This window comes from Nomascus leucogenys, chromosome 18, assembly GCF_006542625.1.
Source record: "Nomascus leucogenys isolate Asia chromosome 18, Asia_NLE_v1, whole genome shotgun sequence".
NCBI classification, from domain to species: domain Eukaryota; kingdom Metazoa; phylum Chordata; class Mammalia; order Primates; family Hylobatidae; genus Nomascus; species Nomascus leucogenys.
Window position 1 is genome coordinate 84,747,551 of NC_044398.1, and position 20,025 is coordinate 84,767,575.

The 20,025-nt window shown below is 42.3% G+C and overlaps 1 protein-coding gene across 4 annotated transcripts in view; it reads right to left on the reverse strand.

Moving 5' to 3' along the window:
* The window catches only part of TMC5 (transmembrane channel like 5), a 96,584-nt gene that overhangs the window by 60,302 nt on the left and 16,257 nt on the right, over window positions 1-20,025 (reverse strand). For all 4 annotated transcript variants that reach the window (XM_003266082.2, XM_003266081.2, XM_003266084.4 and 1 more), the window contains exons 2-4: window positions 14,621-14,848; window positions 4,758-5,627; window positions 1,302-1,474 (exon numbers count right to left, since the gene is read on the reverse strand). In XM_003266082.2, the coding sequence (XP_003266130.2) occupies window positions 1,302-1,474; window positions 4,758-5,545 (961 nt within the window). In that variant the 5' untranslated portion in view covers window positions 5,546-5,627; window positions 14,621-14,848. The remainder of the gene's footprint in view (window positions 1-1,301; window positions 1,475-4,757; window positions 5,628-14,620; window positions 14,849-20,025) is intronic.

Here is a 20,025-nt window from a genome sequence, read left to right on the forward strand (position 1 = left end):
AGAATTGGCCCAGGCTCAAGCCTGTAATCCCAGCACTTTGGGAGGCCGAGACTGGAGGATTGCTTGAAACCAGAAGTTCAAGTCCAGCCCAGGCAACACAGCAAGACCCCATCTTTCTCAAGCATAAAAAAAGTGCCAGGACTGGTGGCATGCAACTGTAGTCCCTGCTACTGGGGAGGCTGAGGTAGGAGGATTGCTTGAGCCTAGGAGTTTGAGGCTGCAGTGAGCTATGATCAGCCTGGGTGACAGAGCAGGACACTGTCTTTAAAAAAAAAAAAACAAAAAAAACTGTTTAGAATTTCCTTTGCCTCCTGGAGCTAAGCATCTTACCTATACACATAACAAATTATGAGGACAACATGATTTTTCAAATATTAATAGTTTGCTTGCTAACTTTCTTTAGTTTTTTTTTTTTTTTTTTTTTTAACAAAGTCTTGCTCTAGTGCCCAGGCTGGAGTACAGTGGTGTGATCTTGGCTCACTGCAACCTCTGCCTCCTGGGTTCAAGTGATTCTTCTGCCTCAGCCTCCCAAGTATGGCATTACAGGTGCCCTCCACTGTGCCTGGCTAATTTTTGTATTTTTAGTAGAGACGGGGTTTCACCATGTTGGCCAGGCTGGACTCGAATTCCTGACCTCAGGTGATCTGTCCGCCTCAGCCTCCCAAGTGCTGGGATTACAGGCGTGAGCCACCACACCCAGCCTTTTCTTTAGTCTTGATGTGGCACTTTTGTTGACCTATTTAGGTTTTAAATAACATGAGGGCAGAGCTACCTCTTAACTCCCTTTTCCCCCAGTAGGTTCTGAACACATAGGTGCTGACTGCCTGAATGCCTTTAGGATATGCTAAACTACAGGTGGCCACCGGCAGCTAACAAAAAATGTGATTTTGTTTGCCCAGCTCACTGTTTTTATTTTTAAAAATTATTTTGGAACACATCAACATCAGATTTCACATAAAAACCCCAAATACATGGCTTCTGAAAAATATGAAGATCTTGCCACAATAAGCCCACATTGCCACATAACCACCGTCAACTGAGCTTCACCAACTCCGGTAGGAACAGAGTGCACAGGTCACCATTTTCAACAACTCTTACCTGGCGTTTTTTTAATAATTGATGACAATTAACTTGGCTTCTCTAAACACTGAATTCTCAACTTTTGTATGTAAAAAAAGGGTCTCTGAGATGGGAAGCATATACCAATTCTCCTATTGCCAAGTCTCCTTAATGACTGCACCCCTAAATCCACCGACTTTATTTTCTTCCCAGGATGTGATCCTGGCTTAACAAATGCTTACCATAGCCACTTCCAGGAACACCTGGCAGAGAGTGGCCATATGAGTTTGCCATCTCCATGGATGCCATTTCAATGCCTTCAGGGTAATCTTCATTCTCTCCCCAAAGGTTGCCCAAGGGGCCATCACTCCTGTGATGAAATGAGGGCTGGACTGAAGATGTTCTGCTGAGCGCCCTAAAATCCAAAATGATGGATCACTATCCAACCAAGAGTATAGTAAGGATTGTCATCCATCCATCCATCCATCCATCCATCCATGCATCCATCCATCCATCCATGCATCCATCCATTCAATCATGTATTCATCCACTTATTTATCCATCCATCCATTTATCCATACATACATTCATCTATCCATCTATCCATCCATGTATCCATCCATTCAATCATGTAATTATCCATCCATTTATCCATCCATCCATCCATCCATCCATCGATTCATCTGTTTATCCATCCATCCATATACCCATCCATTCATTCATGTATTCATCCATCCATTTATCCATCCATCCATTTACCATCCATGCATCCAACCATACATACATTCATCCATCCATCTATCCATCCATGTATTCATCTATCCATCCATTCATTAATGTATTCATCCATCCATCCATTCCATTAATGCAGATTAAATGCCAACTCTGAGTTAGGCATGGGCTAGGAGGTGAGAATACAAAGAGGAAAACATGGGGTATCTACCCTCAAGAAGCTCACAGTACACGTTGGTACAGCTTCTTAGACACAGCTATGAACAATTATACTACAAGTAGAAACTGGTGAGTATCCGAAGACAGGCTCAAGGAGTTCGGAGGAAAGAGAATTCTTGCTGAGAGTTTTGGGAGAAATCTGCATAGAAAAGATATATCTGAGTGGGGATTGAGAGGACACATTCATACATAAGGGGAAGGCATTCCAAGGATGAAGAACAGCATAAAAAAAGATGTGACACCAGAAAGTACTGAATATATAAAGGAAATGCTATGAAAATCAATTGATGAGTAATGATTCTCAATTTACTACATATACCACTTCCCAAGCCTCGTCCTGGAGAGTTAAATCAGAAGTTCTGAAGGTTTGGCCGAGGCATCTGTATTATTTTTAAAGTTCCCCAGATAACTGGGTAATGCTAAGGATCAGCCAAAGTCAAGAACCACTGACCTAGAGTATAAGGTCAAGGCAGGGGGCAGACAGGAGACTTAAGAGGAGATCAGTCAGGCTGGTCTTTGGCTGGCATCTCACATTAACATGACATATCCTTATTCATAAACATTCTATAAGTGAAGTTGGGTGGCCTTTCTCCAAAGGTTATGGGGACCCATGGAAGATGAAAAGCAAAGGAGTGACAGGATCAAAGGTGGGCTTTGGAATGATGAATCAGGCAGTGGGTGATAAGACCAAGGAGGACATTTTCACCTGGTCCTGTTAACCCTACTATTTGGGTTCTAAAGACATCAGGACTGCTGCACGCCCAAGTCCTGTATCCTTGTTCCTAGAGATAAACACAAGCCACCAGTTTTTTAAATCAAATTCATAAATATTACTAATAGAAACAGTAAATGCAAAATCAAACTCATATTGGTTAAAACTTCACATAACAAACATTGTTACTGATTAAACCACAAACTGACTTAAAAAAATCACATCCTAGACTGGGCACAGTGGCTCATGCCTGTAATCCCAGCATTTTGAGAGGCTGAGGCAAGCGGATCATTTGAGGTCAGTAGCTCAAGACCAGCCTGGCCAACATGGCGAAACCCTGTCTCTACTAAAAATACAAAAACTAGCTGGGCATGGTGGTGCATGCCTGTAATCCCAGCTACTTGGGAGGCTAAGGCAGGAGAATCACTTGAACCTGAGAGATGGAGGTTGCAGTGAGCCAAGACTGAGCCACTGCACTCCAGCCTGGATGACAGAGCGAGACTCTGTCTCAAAAAAAAAAAAAAAAAAAAATTACATTTTGTTGGCAACATGAACATGAAAAAACTTAACCCAGGAAAAATTAGATTTGGTAGAACTAAGTCACCCAGACTAATGCTGTCGGTGTCCAGAACTGCATCTGGTACAATTTGTCAAGGAACAAAAATTGACAGACGATCAAAATCTTTTAGACTAAATTTAGATCTACAGAATCTAAACCTGGAAAAACTGGACTTGCTATTTAAAAATGGCCTTAGGGCAGGCGCAGTGGCTCACGCCTGTAATCCCAGAACTTCGGGAGGCTGAGGCAGGTGGATCACCTGAGATTGGGAGTTTGAGACCAGCCTGACCAACATGGAGAAACCCTGTCTCTACTAAAAATACAAAATTAGCTGGGCGTGGTGGTGCATGCCTGTAATCCCAGCTACTCAGGAGGCTGAGGTAGGAGAATCGCTTGAACCCAGGAGGTGGAGGCTATGGTGAGCTGTGATCATGCCATTGCACTCCAGCCTGGGCAACAAGAGCGAAACTCCATCTCAAAAAATGAATGAATGAATGAATGAATGAATGAATGAATAAATAAATAAATAACAAAAAAAAACGGCCTTAAAGGAATACTGAAAATGGTGAAAACTATAATTGATAAAATTAGATTAAAATAGTGCAGATAATCAGTGAATCAAATCTGCAGTAAAGTTTTGGTGAAAAGTCATCAATTCTGATAATGTCAGTAAAATAGAAATAAAAGTGTAAAAATCAGAAGTGGTGCAAACATGGCCGGGCATGGTGGCTCATGCCTATAATCCCAGCAGTTGGGAGCCTTCTTCAAGACTAGCTTGGGCAACATGGCAAAACACCGTCTCTATAAAAAAATAAAAAATTAGCCGGGCATAATAGGTGCACACCTGTAGTCCCAGCTACTTGGGAGGCTGGGGTGGGAGGATCGATTGAGCCCAGAAGGTTGAGGCTGTGGTGAGCTATGATTGTGCCACTGCACTCCAACCTGGGTGACACAACAAGACCCTGTCTCAAGAAAAATTAAAAAAATAAGAAAAAAAAATAACAAAAAAAACAAAGAAGTGGTGCAAACATCTCATATAAAAAACTAATTGACTTCATGGAGTTAGATCTCCAAAAGATTTTCTGGACAACAATTCATTACTGTTGATGTAATTTTGATTAAAGTGTTTGGATTTATGAGTGTCAAGCCTTACCTTGTTGGCAATGTAGCAGGGTCAAAACAGTGTGGATCTAGATGTCTTACAGGGATTGAATTAGGAAGAGGTGGGATAATGGGAAGGTGATCCAAGGAAGAGATGGTGAAAGATTAAGTTCAGGTAAGGGCTTGACGCCTCAAACTGAGAGTCCATGGCCCAGGTGAGGTCTACAGATAGGTATGCGTGTTTCACCACAACTTCAGCTCATGGAAACCATCATATATATCCCTAATCCAAACCACACCAACCAAATTCCATTGACTTGATGATTCAGCACTCAGCCTCCACTCCCAATTGAAGGGATATATATCTGAACTTACCTCCTAGTCATCTTTGGGGTCTCAGAAAAGCGATAATCATGACCATTCTCAGCATCTGAATAATCAGTTTCTCTCCAAGTGCTTGGCAAGTTCTGACTGTCCTCAGCACCGGGATAGTCTGGCTCCCCAAAAAAGGGTGGAGAGTTAGGTTGAATGTCAGTGCCTGGATAATCAGGCTTTCCCAGAGAGTCTGCGTACGGATTGATTCTAAAACTTGTATGTTCTAGATTCCTTCTGGATCCTGGATGGTTCAAATTGGCTCTGGGTCCAGGACGATCAGAGTTGCTCTGAGCTCCAGGGTAGTCTGGTTCTAAGGATCCAAAATGATCTGGATGTGTTCTGGAGCCTGCATAGTTTCTACTGCTGCTGGAGCCTGCAAAATCAAGATTTCGTTGAGATCCAGGGTAGTCTGGCTGGCTGGATGATGCTCGGTGGTAGGGATGACTCTGAAATTCACTATAATCTGGCTCTGGTAGAGAGGTAGGATGGTCTGGGCTTGTTCTAGAGGCTGCAGAGTATGCATTGCTTCTGGTGCCAGAATAGTCTGGATTACTCAGAGATCTAGGATAATTTGGTTCTGTCAGAGACCCAGGATAGTCTGGATGTGTTCTGGAGGCTACAGAGTATGGATTGCTCCTGGTGCCAGGGTAGTCTGGATTGTTCAGAGGACCTGGAACATCTGGATAACCCTGAGTTTTCGAATACCCCTGCATACGGTTCTGAGACCCTGAATAGTCAGGGTAATCTGGGTCTTCCTCAGACCCGTTATTCCCGTAGGAGGCAGACATGTTGGTATGGACTCTTCACCCTGGAGTGGTAAACTGTCCCAGCATTTGCAATTACTCAGGGATCTTTTTTTTTTTTTTTCACCTGAAAAACAAGAAGAAAAGAAAAAGTCAGATTTGTTTCCCTTTTTTCCCTGCGGAGATTGCTGGTTATCTTCCATCTGTTCTCCTTTTGTTCGTAGTCAGGTACACAACTGCCTAGAACAAAGACTGTGTTTCTAGATTCTCTCGCACCAAGGTATGAACATGAGGACGGTCAATGGGATGAGAGCAGCAGTGATACACACAACTTCCCGGCTGTGCTGTTAGAGGAAAGAGGTTATTCTTCCCTTTCTCCATCTTGCTTCCTGTGGGCCGGAATGCGGAAATGACGGTGCACCCAAGACCTGCATTTGGAGTAAATGCACAACAGAGGAAAGGATGCTGGGTTGCTGGTGACTTCACAGAGCACAGCCATTGTATCAGCTCAGACTATTATGTGAGAGAGAAATAAAATTATCTTGTTTAAACCACTGTTTTTGTGGTCTTTAACACATGCAACTAAGCTTACATCTTAACAATATATTCCCTTGGTTATGGGTGAGGGGACCAGTGAACCAAAGGATTGAAAGAAACGAGGACTTTTTGTGCTTTTTGATTACACTTGAGGTCCTAGGGTTCAAAGCATAAATTAATATAAGTGCATAAAAGAAGAATGGTTAATGGAAACTAGAGGACTGGGGTAAGTAGACAATTGCTATCTTCCAATTTGAAAATAAGATTTTATGAGCTCCATAAGCTCTGATCCACAGACCACAGCATACTTTTGTCAAATTTAGCCCAAAGCTACCTCCTAACATATTTTAAGTTTGGCCTAAAGATTTCTCTGTACATAATGAACTGTGACCTAACTAGAGGTGTCAACAGACTATAACCTACTCTTGAACCAATCACTGAATTTCGGCCAATCACAGGCAGCCAATTGTTCAAACTGTGTTCAAATAAGGCAAATGCTGAGCTGTAACCAATCCATTGTTCCTGAACCTCACTTCCATTTTTTCTATGTCTTTCTTCTTTTCTTGTCCATAAATCTTCTTTGACCCAGCATGTGGCAGTATCTAAGTCCCTCGGAACCTATTCTGGCTGGGGAGGCTGTCCCATTAGCAAATCATTCTTTGTTTGATTAAACTCTGTTACCTCTAGTTTGTCTAAAGTTTTTCTTTTAACACTTTGAAATAAGAGGTGATGCAGTTTCAATTTTCTTTTCTTTTCGTTTTTCTTTTTTTGAGATGGAGTCTCACTCTGTAGCCTAAGCTGGAGTGCAGTGGTGCAATCTCGGCTCACTGCAATCTCCGCCTCCTAGGTTCAAGCAATTCTCCTGCCTCAGCCTCCTGAGTAGCTGGGATTACAGGCGTGCACCATCATGTCCAGCTAATTTTTGTATTTTTAGTAGAGACAGGGTTTCACTATGTTGGTCAGGCTGGTCTCAAACTCCTGACCTCAGGTGATCCACCCATCTCAGCCTCCCAAAATGCTTGGATTATAGGCATGAGTCACCACGCTTGGTTGAGTCTTTCTTTTCTTTCTTTCTTTTCCTTCCTTCCTTTCCTTCTTTTTTTTTTTTTTTTTTTTTTGACAGGGTCTCACTCTGTCACCCAGGCTGTAGTGCAATGGTACAATCATAGTTCACTGCAGCCTTGATCTCTTAGGACTCAAGCAATTCTCCCACCTCGGCCTCCGGAGTAGCTAGGACCACAAGCATGCATCACTATGCCCAGCTAATTTTTTCATTTTCTGTAGAGATGGGGTCTCCCTATGTTGTTGCCCAGGCTGATCTTGAACTCCTGAGCTCAAGTGATCCTCCTGCCTCAGCCTCCCAAAGTGTGGGGATTACAGGCATAAGCCACCGCACCTGGCCTCCAGTTTTCATTTCTAAGTGTGCTGGATACCTGTTGTTTTTACTTGCCTACTACCCACTTCCCCTTCTGCTGGCATCAATGTCCTGACTTTCCTCTGGGCATCATTCCCTCCCTCGCTCTTGGTCCAGGTGATTCAGGAAGGGCTGACAGCATTCCTGACCTGCTGGTCAGGATGGTCACATGACTCAGGTGTCCATCATCCCCCTGGCCACAGAGTTTGGCTCAAGAATGGGCATGTAAACCCAGTCAGTCCTCCAGGACCAACACAAGGCTTACTGGGAAAGAGGTGCTCTTATTTCACTGGGGTGGCTAAAGGGATAGAATAAATACATAATCCTGGAGCTTCTGATGTCATGTCAGAGGGAATAGAGAAAAAGAGTAATTAGTAGGGGAGAAAATTTAAAGAAAGAATCAATAGGATTTGTTGGCTGATCCAATAGGGAAAGGGTGAGAAGGAAAATAAAAGACAAGCATATCTCTACAGTTTCAAGCCAGCATGATGAGATGAACGGCAATATTTTTGAAAGAAGGAAGTAGAACATTTTTAAAGCTCAGCCAACTTCTACAAGTTTATCTCTATGTAAATGACAAGGGTTAGACTTGAGTAATCAGAGCTACGACAATATTAACTTTCTGCCAACACCTACAGTCTCAGAATGTCCGTGTGCCAACCCACATCCATATTTCTCAGCAGAGTTGACATCTGTGTTTCATTATTGTGTCCCTGCACGGCATCCATTTCTCGCTTTTGTGTTTAACACTTTTCCCTGGGTAACACCTCTCCCACACAGTCAATCCCTGTGGGCCAGGTGTGGAATATGACCCATCAGAGTTATTTTCTTCCTGGCGACAGTGATTCTGTCAGAGCATACAACCCAGTTGAAGCCAGTGAGATTCAATTCTGGGAGTTTTATCAGAACTGTAGGGAAGAGAGAAGCTCTGTCTTCTGCTGGCCTTGGAGCCAGGAAATTTTATTTTATTTTATTTTTTGAGACAGGGTCTCACTCTGCCATCCAGGCTAGAGTGCAGTGGCATGATCACAGATCAATGCAACATCGACCTCCCAAGCTTAGGTGAGCCTCCTCCCTCAGCCTTCTGAGTAGCTGGGACTACAGGTGTGCACCACTATGCCTGGTTAGTTTTTGTATTTTTATAGAGACAGGGTTTCTCTATGTTGCCCAAGCTGGTTTCAAACTCCTGGGCTCAAGCGATCTGATCTCAGCCTCCCAAAGTGCTAGGATTGCAGGTGTTAGCCACTGCACCCGGCCAGTGTTACGAAATTTTAAACCTGAAGCTGCCAGTGGTCACCAGTAGAGAAGGGCCTAAGAGTGATGCCAACAGGGAGGAGAACAGAACAAACAGATAAACAGAAAGAGGAGCCAGATGTTGATGACATTGTTTAAACACCTGAATCCAGCCAAACCTGAAGGCAGCTGGATACTTGAGTCATTACATTCTCTTTTTGACTAAAGTTGGTTTGAGTTGGGTGTCTGTCATTTGCAAATGAAAAAAAAGAATTCTGACAAATATGCCAGTTTTGCAAATAAGAACACCTATACAAACTGTCTGTAGTGCTAAGAAGACTAAATGCTGTGCTTTATTGCAAATTACTTTTCCTAACAAGAAAAATTATCCCATTTGTTTACTTGTATTCTAAGACTAGAAAGTTATATTTATGCTCCAGAAACTTCCAAAGCCTAACAAAGCCCAAAGGCATTACATCTAACCAGCTAAACGATACCTAGTAAATTCAAGAAATTGAAAACAGATATAGCTGTATTGGCCCAAAATAAATGAGTATTTCTACCAAAAGATAAGAAAAATGTTCACGGAAACTGTTTTTCTTTTTCCTTTTTTTTTTTTTCTTTTTGAGACGAAGTTTTGCTCTTGCAACTTCCACACCCCCATCCCTGGGTTCAAGCAATTCTTCTGCCTCAGCCTCCCGAGTAGCTGGGATTACAGGTGGCCGCCACCATGCCCTGCTAATTTTTGCATTTTTAGTAGAGATGGGGTTTCCTCATGTTGGCCAGGCTGGTCTCGAACTCCTGACCTCAGGTGAAACACCTACCTCGGCCTCCCAAAGTGCTAGGATTACAGACATGAGCCACCGTGCCTGGCCAGAAACTATTTTTCATAAAAGCCAAAAGTTGAAAACAACCTGAATGTCGCTCAACAGTGGAATAAGTAAATGAATTGTGGCATATTCATCCCATGAAATACTACAGAGAGGCAACAAAGACTGAACTTCTGCTGCATGCAACGTCATGGATGAATGTCACAGATGCAAGGATGAGGAAAAAGAGTTGGACACAACAGAGTTCATACTGTATAATGTTTTTACAAAGTTCGAAAGCAGGCAAAGTAATACATGGTGACAAAAGTCAAAATAGTGGCTACCTTGAGGAAGGAAAGAGGTGAGTGACGACTAGGAATTGCATAAGGGAATCTCTGGGGTGCTGGCTGATGATCTTGAGTGGTGGTTAAAGGGAGGCACGTGTGTGTGTGTAAAAATCCATCAGGTTGCACACTTAAGAGTTGTGCACATCTCTGTAAACACATACTCCTAAATTTTTTTTTTTTTTTTTTTTTTTTTTTTTGAGACTGAGTCTCGCTCTGCGCCCAGGCTGGAGTGCAGTGGCATGATCTTGGCTCACTGCAACCTCCGCCTCCCGGGTTCACGCCATTCTTCTGCCTCAACCTCCCGAGTAGCTGGGACTACAGGCACCCGCCACCACGCCTGGCTAATTTTTTCTTTTTGTATTTTTAGTAGAGACGGGGTTTCACCGTGTTAGCCAGGATGGTCTCAATCTCCTGACCTCATGATCCACGGGCCTTGGCCTCCCAAAGTGCTGGGATTACAGGTGTGAGCCACCGCGCCTGGACTACACTCCTAAATTTTAAAAAGAAAATGAGAAATCAGAAGCTGTAACATAAAACCTTCTGATTCTCCCAGGAGCCGTTATACTAGTTGAAAAAAGCAGTAGGGTTTTTGCTCACAAATATTTTCAATTTTCTTATACATAAATCAAAGAAAATCGGAACTAATGAAAACAAAACCTACGTGAAGACAGGTCTTCTAGGTGAATATACGTTACCTGAATGGAATCATCTGTCTACGTGATGCTATGAAATGAAAGTGGTTGGGAACCCAGCCCTTGGTGTCAGATAGAACTGGGATTACTTTCCGTTTGCTGGCTGTGTGGACTTGGGCAAGTCACTTAACCCCTCTGAGTCTGTTTCCTCAACCATACAATACTGACAATAATATCTCATATGATTGTTGTAAGGAATGAACAAGATAAGGCACAGAAGGTGGCCAACATCAAGGAAGCAGTCATTGAATGGAAGCTATTATGTGACTTATATTTATTTATGTACAATGTAAACCCTGGCAACTTCCAAAAGAGATAGGAGTGAGTACACATTAAAAGTCACACACTCAACCAGGACATGATTAAAGAAATAAGAAATGGGCCAGGCATGATGGCTCACATCTGTAATTCCAGCACTTTGGGAGACCAAGGCAGGAGGATTCCTTGAGGCCAGGAGTTTGAGACCAGCCTGGGCAACATAGCAAGACCCCCATCTCTCTCTCTCTCTCTCTCTCTCTCTCTATATATATATATATATATTTATATATATAAATATATATAAAAATATATATATAAAATATATAAATATATATATAAATATATATAAATATATATATATAAATAATCTAAATATATATATATATATATATATATATATATATATAAATATATATATATATAAATTAGCTGGGCATGGTAGTACATGCCTGTAATCCCAGCTACTCAGGAGGCTAGGCGGGAGGATCGCTTGAACCCAGAAGATTGAGGCTGCAGTCAGCTATGACTGCACCATTGTACTCCAGCTTGGGCAACAAAGTGAGACCCCGTCTTAAAAAAAAAAGAAAGAAAGAAATAGGAAATGTCTTATAATCAGGTAGAGGAAGGAGCAATCCTGCAAAATTCCCAGGCCGACATAGTGACTGTAACTGAGAACTAAATTTTGCCCTGAGCTTCTTATTAGCCAAGACTAAAAGGGAATCATGAGAAGTTACTTAATACTCACTATTTGTGGGAATAAAAAGGAAGTATACCAGTTTTTCAAGAGGACTACACTTCCTCCCAAGATCAATTTCTGAAAATAATTCATCATGAGAACTCTTTCAAAGGGATCGAATAACAATGTAATGAAAGCCAGGACTCAGGGTCACCAGCAAACAAAGCACTCAGAAGCTCTAACTCCAAGAGGGGCTGCAGGAGTGGAGTTGGGGAGAGACTCTGGAGTCCCCTCCAGGTCACTGTGATGCAGGAAGACAATTGCATATGGCTATCTCTGGCCACTGGGCTATGAGCATAAGTGACTGTGTCACTTCCAAGAGAAAGCATTCAAAAGCCAAAATGAGATCCTCTAGCTCCCCTTCCACTGCCATGGGAACCAGTGATATTCCCAAAGGGGACCCAGTCACCAGCCTGGGTTCCTGTATGACTGCATGGATCACAGCCCACCTGCACCTACCCACAGTAGCTTTTCATAAGCAAGAAACAAACTTTTATGTTTTAAGACATTTAGATTTTGAGATAGTTTATTCTGATGCAGCAGAGCTTAGACTAGCCTGACTGATACAAATCATTTTGGCCTTTGTTTTGAATCTTTGACAAATTTATATATATGTATGTATGTATATAACTTCAAATTGTATGTGTATATGTGTATTATATGTGTATATTATATGTATATACACATAAAGATATGCATACAATTTATGTATATATTTATTCATATCTACATATATAATAGATCTACACATATAATATACATTATATATATACACATTCATATAACACACATACAAAAACACACATAGATTAGATAGAAAGATAAATAGATAGATGGGTAGATAGATGATAGATAGAAAAATGGATGTTATATGTGATCAGCCAGCAATTAGCTTCAAGTCTGTTGGACAGTTCTCTGTTCCATTGCCATTTGACAAGAGCTTGTGTACTGCACATCTGTTTCACAGTTGGGAATAAATGCTGTAACCACTACCACCTGCACTGCAACAAATACCTAAACAAACAAAGAGCTAAACCCACAGAAAAGGATTGGGAAAGAGAGAGGAGGAAATGGCCATAAGGAAATAGTCTCTCACATTGATGTCACATGAAGTGGGAGTGGCCTTCTGAGAACCTTACCCTTAGCTTCCTGTTAACTATTAGAGGAGTAAATGAGATATCCTGCAGGCTCAGAGGAATGACACTGTTTCCTGTTGCCTTAGAAAAAGCACAAAGAGGGTACTATCCTACTTTCTTTCTTCCTAGTTTTTGTTTCTCTAGCACCTCCTCAATAAGGGCTATTGAATCATCTATTTCAAGTCCTCCTTTCCATATCCCATTTAGGGTTTCTCACTTCACCATTTGAATGGTTTTCAATAACATGCCCAAGCAATGACATGTCTTCTAAGCCTGTTAACTGAGGACTCCTTTTGAGGAGGACTCCTAATTGAGGACATGTATTCTAAGGCTGTTAATTGAGGGCTTGATATTGCAAGGCTTCCCGGTTTGAATGGGTCATCAAACTATCTTGTGTTTGTCATTCAGCTAATTCAGAAATCTTCAAGGGATCAATTACATCCTAGAATATGGATGAGGTCACATTCAAGCTATTTGCCTGGCTCTCTGCCACCTCCCACTTCTCCCAGCCTCAAGCTAACATAAGGCCAGGCCAGCCACCCACGAGTTCTGTTCTGCAGCATCAAAATGATCTCACGAAACCCAGACACTCAGCCAGAATCATTAAGGATTGTCAGGCCAAGCTTTGTGTATAATGACAAAAAACTGGGAGCAATTCAAAACTTCATCAACAGGGGATGGGCTGAATCAGTCACAGGGCATCTGCACAGTGGAATACCATGGAACTGTCACAAAGAATGCTTTAGATCTACAGGTGCCAGCAGAAGATGGCCAGCTATGATTCTTGTCTTTAATCTCCTTTTCCCATCTCCTGCCCCGGGCCTGGCTAGAACATGTGATCATGCAGCCTGTGAATTGTCCAAAGGTTAATTTTTCTAATTGAGGCCATTTATTAACTGAAAGGAAAGAGAAACCAGGGCCTTATAAAACAGAAAATTGACCAGCACCAAGAACAGGAAGTTGCCCTGAGAGAGGCAAAACAAGGCCACAACGTCCAATTTCAGCCATATGTTTTGTCTTCTTCTTCTTCTTTTTTTTTTTTTTTTTTTCCTGAGATGGAGGGTCCCTGCTGTTGCCCAGGCTGGAGTGCAATGGCGCAATCTCGGCTCACGGCAACCTCCGCATCCCGGGTTCAAACAAGTCTCCTGCCTCAGTCTCCCAAGTAGCTGGGATTACAGACACCTGCCACCATGCCCAGCTAATTTTTTGTATTTTTAGTAGAGATGGGGTTTCAGTATGTTGGCCAGGCTGCTCTCGAAGTCCTGACCTCAGGCGATCCATCCGCCTCGGCCTCCCAAAGTGCTGGGAGTACAGGTGTGAGCCACCGCACCCGGCCCCCACGTTTTGTCTTCTAACAGGGGGAACTTTGTCATGAAAACCCATGATTAACCTCTTAACATAAATGAAATCAATGTTCTATATGCTAGTGATGATCCTGTAAATAATATAAGATCCCTACATACTTAAGACCCACAGTTAAAATTATGAAAATGATTCTACAGAAGTTTTTAACTAGTTCCAATGAACCATCATTTATTTGACTTAAAACAGACCAACTAATTTTTAAAAAATTGTTTTTGTTGTGGCGCAGTCCTGTAATCTCAGCTACTAGGGAGGCTGAGGCAGGAGAATCGCTTAAACCAGGGAGTCGGAGGTTGCAGTGAGCTGAGACTGCGCCATTGCACTCCAGCCTGGCGACAGAGTGAGACTCCATCTCAAAAAAAAAAAAAAAAAAAAAAAAATTGTTTTTATTGCAGAGAGTGGGGAGAAGGAAAGAAATTAGTCCCACTAAAATTCTGTTTTATCATCTAAAGTCATTAAAGGCAACGGCAGCTATCACAATTGACTATCACCATTATCTCATAAAACATTTTATGGACTTAAAAAAAAAGAAGACCCCATCTCAAAAGGAAGGGTAGTTCATTTAACTGAATAAATTCAGCTGTATGAAAACTTACTTTTTTACCCTTATTGTTCTTGCTTTGTCCCAAGTAGATGCAAACGTTGTGCAAACCAACTTGATCTTAAGATGTTGTTGAGAACACTGGAGTCACGTGTCCGTGGGTCTTTCAGGCTGGCTTTTGATGGGAGCTGGGCTGCGGGTGATTTACGGAGGGTTATAATCTGTGATGCTGGTCTGAAGTCTGAATATTCCAAGTTGCTGACTGCAGACAGAGCCTCACGTCCTGAAAATCAGAAGACAGAAGGCTTAAACTTCCATAAAAGATGGGCTCATACTGTACAACCCGATCCTGTGCATTTGGAAGCAGAAAACACTGGCTTAAATGGCTTCCTGTTTTCTCTTCTCTTAAAAACTTGAAACATTAGACTACAGTGAAGCATAGGGAAGAAAAGGTCAAATATTAACTCATACTAATCTTTTTCATATGAATTCCAGACTTGCATTTGTTTTCTTAAGGAAATAAAACATTTCTGGTGAAGCTCTCTAATACCTCTTCCTAATCCAATTTTCCACAGTGTCCTCTTCCCTGTCTGGAAGGTACCATTATCATAAATATGGTGTGTGACTCTCCAGGGCATGCTGTTCATACTGTGACCACTGTTATGAGTTGAGTTGCATCCCCTCAAAAAGGTATGTTCAAGTCCCAGTCCGCAGTACTTCAGAATGTGACCTGATTTGTAAGTAAGATCTCGGTGGAGGTAATCAAGTTAAAATAAGTTCACTGGGGTGGGACCTACTGCAACATAACTGGTGTCCTTATAAAAAGGGGAAATTTGGGCCAGGCACAGTGGTTCCCGGTGTAATCCCAGTACTTTGGGAGGCCGAGGCAGGTGGATCACCTGAGGTCAGGAGTTCAAGACTGGCTAATTCTAAAAATTCTTGAAAGGCAATGAAAAAGAACTTAAAAAGAAGAAATCGCTCATGCCCAGGCATCTCATTTCAACCAAAGTTTCACATTAGCAGTTCTGGAAGCTCCCATTCTTTTTGCAGGCACCTGACCTTGGACAGACAACTGCAACACAAGGATGACGGCCCCCACACATGGACGAGTGGTTGCCGGAGCACCAGGTCATGGGACGCTCACACGCAGGCACATTTCAGCAGAGACGTTGATTTTGTTTGCTTGCCTGCTCTTCATTGCCCTTTCTGGGTTTGCCATATTAGTGTAATGATTACTTTGGCTGTCAGCCTCGATGCCATGACAAATAAATGCCTAGGAACTCCTTTTCTGCAGTGTGTAATGTTTAGGACCGGGAAATAAAGGTAATGTCAATAGTCTCTAAATAGCAAGTGAGAGCCATAGCTTCCATCACTCAATTAACAAAGCCTTCCCGTAACTAAACATTTGTTAGTGTTGAGATCCGTGTTGGCTTTTCAGAGTGTCAGGTGCATTCACAGCCATACACTTAGACTCCTTAGAGCCTAAGAAAATGAGGTCTATGCTTAGAAAATAAGGTCTATGGTTTCAAGACAGCAAGATCAAACCTCTGAATAGGAAAATAATAATACAGGTCGGGCATGGTGGCTCATGCCTGTAATCCCAGCACTTTGGGAAGCTGAGATGGGCGGATCACTTGAGGCCAGGAATTGGAGACCAGCCTGGCTAACATGGCGAAAACCCATCTCTACTAAAAATAAGAAAATGAGCCAGGCATGGTGGCTCGCACCTGTAATCCCAACTATTTGGGAGGCTGAGGCACGGGAATTGCTTGAACCTGGAAGGCGGAGGTTGCAGTAAGCCGAGATCATGCCACTGCACTCCAGCCTGGGCAACAGAGAGAGACTCTCTCTCAAGAAAACAAAACAAAACAAAGGGAAAATGGAAAATATAAATACAGCAAAATAGTCTCATCCTCTTGTTCTTTTTGTTTGTTTTCCTTTCCATAAGGAATTTACTAAGTTTTCAAGACATTTATTCAATTCTCAAGAAAAGGTAATGTAAAGAGAATGTAAGATTTTTAGCTTGTTAAATGAGTGTGAAAGAGTCAGAAGCTAGAAAACGAAAAAAGGATTTTAATCGCTTGAAAGTCATCACCTAAACATGGCAAAAAATCCTGCAAGGAAATGGTCTAAGGTACAGCGTTTACTACTGAAGTAACAAACGCCTCTTGTAACACTGAATTAACATGAGTTCTAATGCATTTTTAAAATGAGAATTGGGGCTGAGCAAGGTAGCTCAAGCTTGTAATCACAGTACTTTCAGAGTCTGAGCCAGCGCAATCGTTTGAGGCTGGGAGTTCGACGCTGCAGTGAGCTATGATCATGCCACTGGGCAACAGAACAAGATGCTGTCTCAAAAAAAAAAAAAAAAAAAGAATTGGGAAATTTGGGAAGAAAGAGTCAGCAAATGTCACCAATTAATCTTCACAAGTAAAATTTTTTTTTAAAAAAGCTAGAATGAAAAGCTAAAAAAGCTAGAAAAATAAAATGATTCTTTTATTTTACATGGATGTTTGAAGCCTATCAAATATCTTTCTGCTAGCTAAGATTCCTCCTCTTTTACCATGATCCTTTCTTGGAAGGAAGTTCATGGACTAAACCCCTCCCAGCAGTTTAACCCTAACTATAACTCTAAGCCCACTTGATTAATGCTACTTTGTAACAAGACTTTCTTTCTCCTAAGACAGTCCCCAAAGTGGGTGAAACTCACAGGCCTTAGATGTAAAGCTGGTGGATGCAATTGAATCACAGTACAATGTCTGCATTCAGGGGCTGATGTTCTGTTTGAAGTACACGGCTGGCTTTCATTCTATTTTAGAAAGAGAGTGGCAGAAACTATGGATCTAGAGCAGTGGTTCTCAAGTGGGGGCGATTTTGCCTCTGAAAGCACATTTGACAATGTGTGGAGACATTTTTTTTTGTCACAACTGTAGCAGGGGGTGTGACATTGGCATCTAGTAGGTAGCTGCTAAACATCCTAAAATGTACAAGACTGGCCTCCCCACAATAGAAAATTATTTGGCCCAAATGCCAAGAGTGCCAAGGTTGACAAACCTTGATCTAGGGCAATGCTGTCCAATAGAACTTTCTATGCTGATGGAATGGTTTTCTACCTGCATGTCCAATATGGTAGCCACTAGCCACATGTAGCTATGGAACACTTCAAATATGGCTAGCTCGGGAACTAGATTGAGAAACTAAATTGTTTATTTTTCTTCTTTCAGAGACAGGGCCTCATTTTGTCACTCAGGCTGGTGTGCAGTGGCATGATGATAGCTCACTGCAGCTTTGAACTCCTGGACTCAAGTGATTCCTGTGTCTCAACCTCTTGAGTAGCTGGGATTATAGGTGTGAGCAACTGTGCCCAGCTATTAAATTTAATTAATTTTAATTTAATTCACCATGTTGCCCAGGCTGATCTTGAACTCTTGGCCTCAAGTGATCCGCTGGCCTTGGCCTCCCAAAGTGCTGGGATTACAGGTGTGAGCCATTGTGCCCAGCTGGAACTCCAACATTTAAGACATTATTGATGAGGGTGCATCTGACAACATCAAGCTTGGGTGCCCATGAGAGTCACTTGGGAGCCTGCTGGAGAGGGGGGCACATGGATCCTCAGGTGACCAACTTGTCCCAGCGTGCGCAGGACTTCCCCAGTTTTAGCACTAGAAGTTCTGTGCTAAAACCCCGTCAGTCCCACGAAGACCACCCCAGCCCAGGTCCCATTCCCAGAAGTTTTCATTCACTAAATCTCAAGTGAGACCTGGGAATTTAGCTTTTTATCGGGTTTCCCGAGTGATTCCTTTGTGCGCCAAAGTTTAAGAATCACTGCAGATCAGCCAGCGAGGAGCAGGGAGAGAGGAGGGAGGAAAAAAGTTGATTTGTTACCATCACAGAGAAGGTGAGCATTTAAAAAAGAAACGAGAAGCAATTAAAAAATGTTTTAAGATGATTCAATTGCTTTTTAAAGCAAAACAAAACAAAAAGTGGGTTTGTGGGTTACTTGTGCTTCAGCAGGTTCCCCCTTCTTGCTTGGCTAGATGGCTGCACCCCACCCCAGAAGAAGGAGGACCCCCATCTCTGGGACAGATGGAGACAAGTCAAGGTGCACATCCTGGCTCTTGCACCCACTGAGATCTGCTAGGCGTGGGCTCCTCTGCTATCCGACAAGAAAGGATGCTGCTCACTGGAGACCTGTAGGCTACGGAAACCTGTCCTCTTCCCTTCCCCACTGTCAGTGTGCTCAGAATCCTGCCAGGAACAGCGAAAAATGATAAAGTTTAATGCTCCCTTTGGCTAGGGATCCTCCCTATTCTCTACCACCGGGTCTGGGAAAGGTGGCAGGAAGCAATGAAGCTGGGTGACTTTTATGCACCCTGCATGTATGGGTCTGCATCAAGTCTCCCTCTTTTAGAGGAAAAAGAACCTCCTTCTGGATCCACCTTGGAGGTCAGAAGCATAGCTCTTTAGAAGACTAATTCGGATTCTTATAAGAGTCCTATAATGCTTAGTTAAATAAGTATTATACAACACAACCCAAGTATTATTGCTTGGATTTGCAGACAGCAAAACACAAAATAGAAACCAATGATAACAAAACAACTTATATATCTGTGCCAGGCACTGTTATAAGAACTGGACAGGCATTAACCCATTTAAATCTTTCCATAGCTTTAGAAATAAGTGCTATTGGCTGGGTGCGGTGGCTCACGCCTGTAATCCCAGCAATTTGGGAGGCCAAGGCAGGTGGATCGCCTGAGGTCAGGAGTTCGAGATCAGTCTGGCCAATATGGTGAAACCCTGTCATTATTAAAAATACAAAAATGAGCTGAGCGTGGTGGTGCATGACTGTAATCCCAGCTACTTGGGAGGCTGAGGTGGGAGAACCGCTTGAACCCGGGAGGCAGATGTTGCAGTGAGCTGAGATCACGCCACTGCACTCCAGCCTGGATGACAGAGTGAGACTCTATCTCAATAAATAAATAAATATATTGCTTGAGGAAAAGCTAAAGCAAGATGAAGAAGGTATTTGAGAGAAAGGGAGAAATGATATTCAAGAGATAATGGAAAGAAATCCCAGGGTAATAGCTGTGCCCCAGCTCTAGAAAGCAGTCGGTCCAAATTACAACACCCAACAAAGAGAATGAGTACGAACTGGGGTGATCTCGGAGATACAGTAAAGCTGTGTACATTTTCTCTGTTAACAATAAAAAAACAAAGACAAATAGAAACTCCAAAACAAGCAATCTTCTAAAAGCTGTAAAGAAAGTCAGAACCAGATATGAATAAACTAAACTCTGGCCTATCTGTGAGCAGTAAGGGTGCACAGGAAAAAAGAAAAAAAAAAAAAAAAAAGCAAACTCAATTCACCTGGACCAATGGCTCAGATTAAGTGACATAAAGTGACATAGAATTAGATGTCCCTTTGTAGGAACTCAACTTCTCTAATGCACACATAACCAC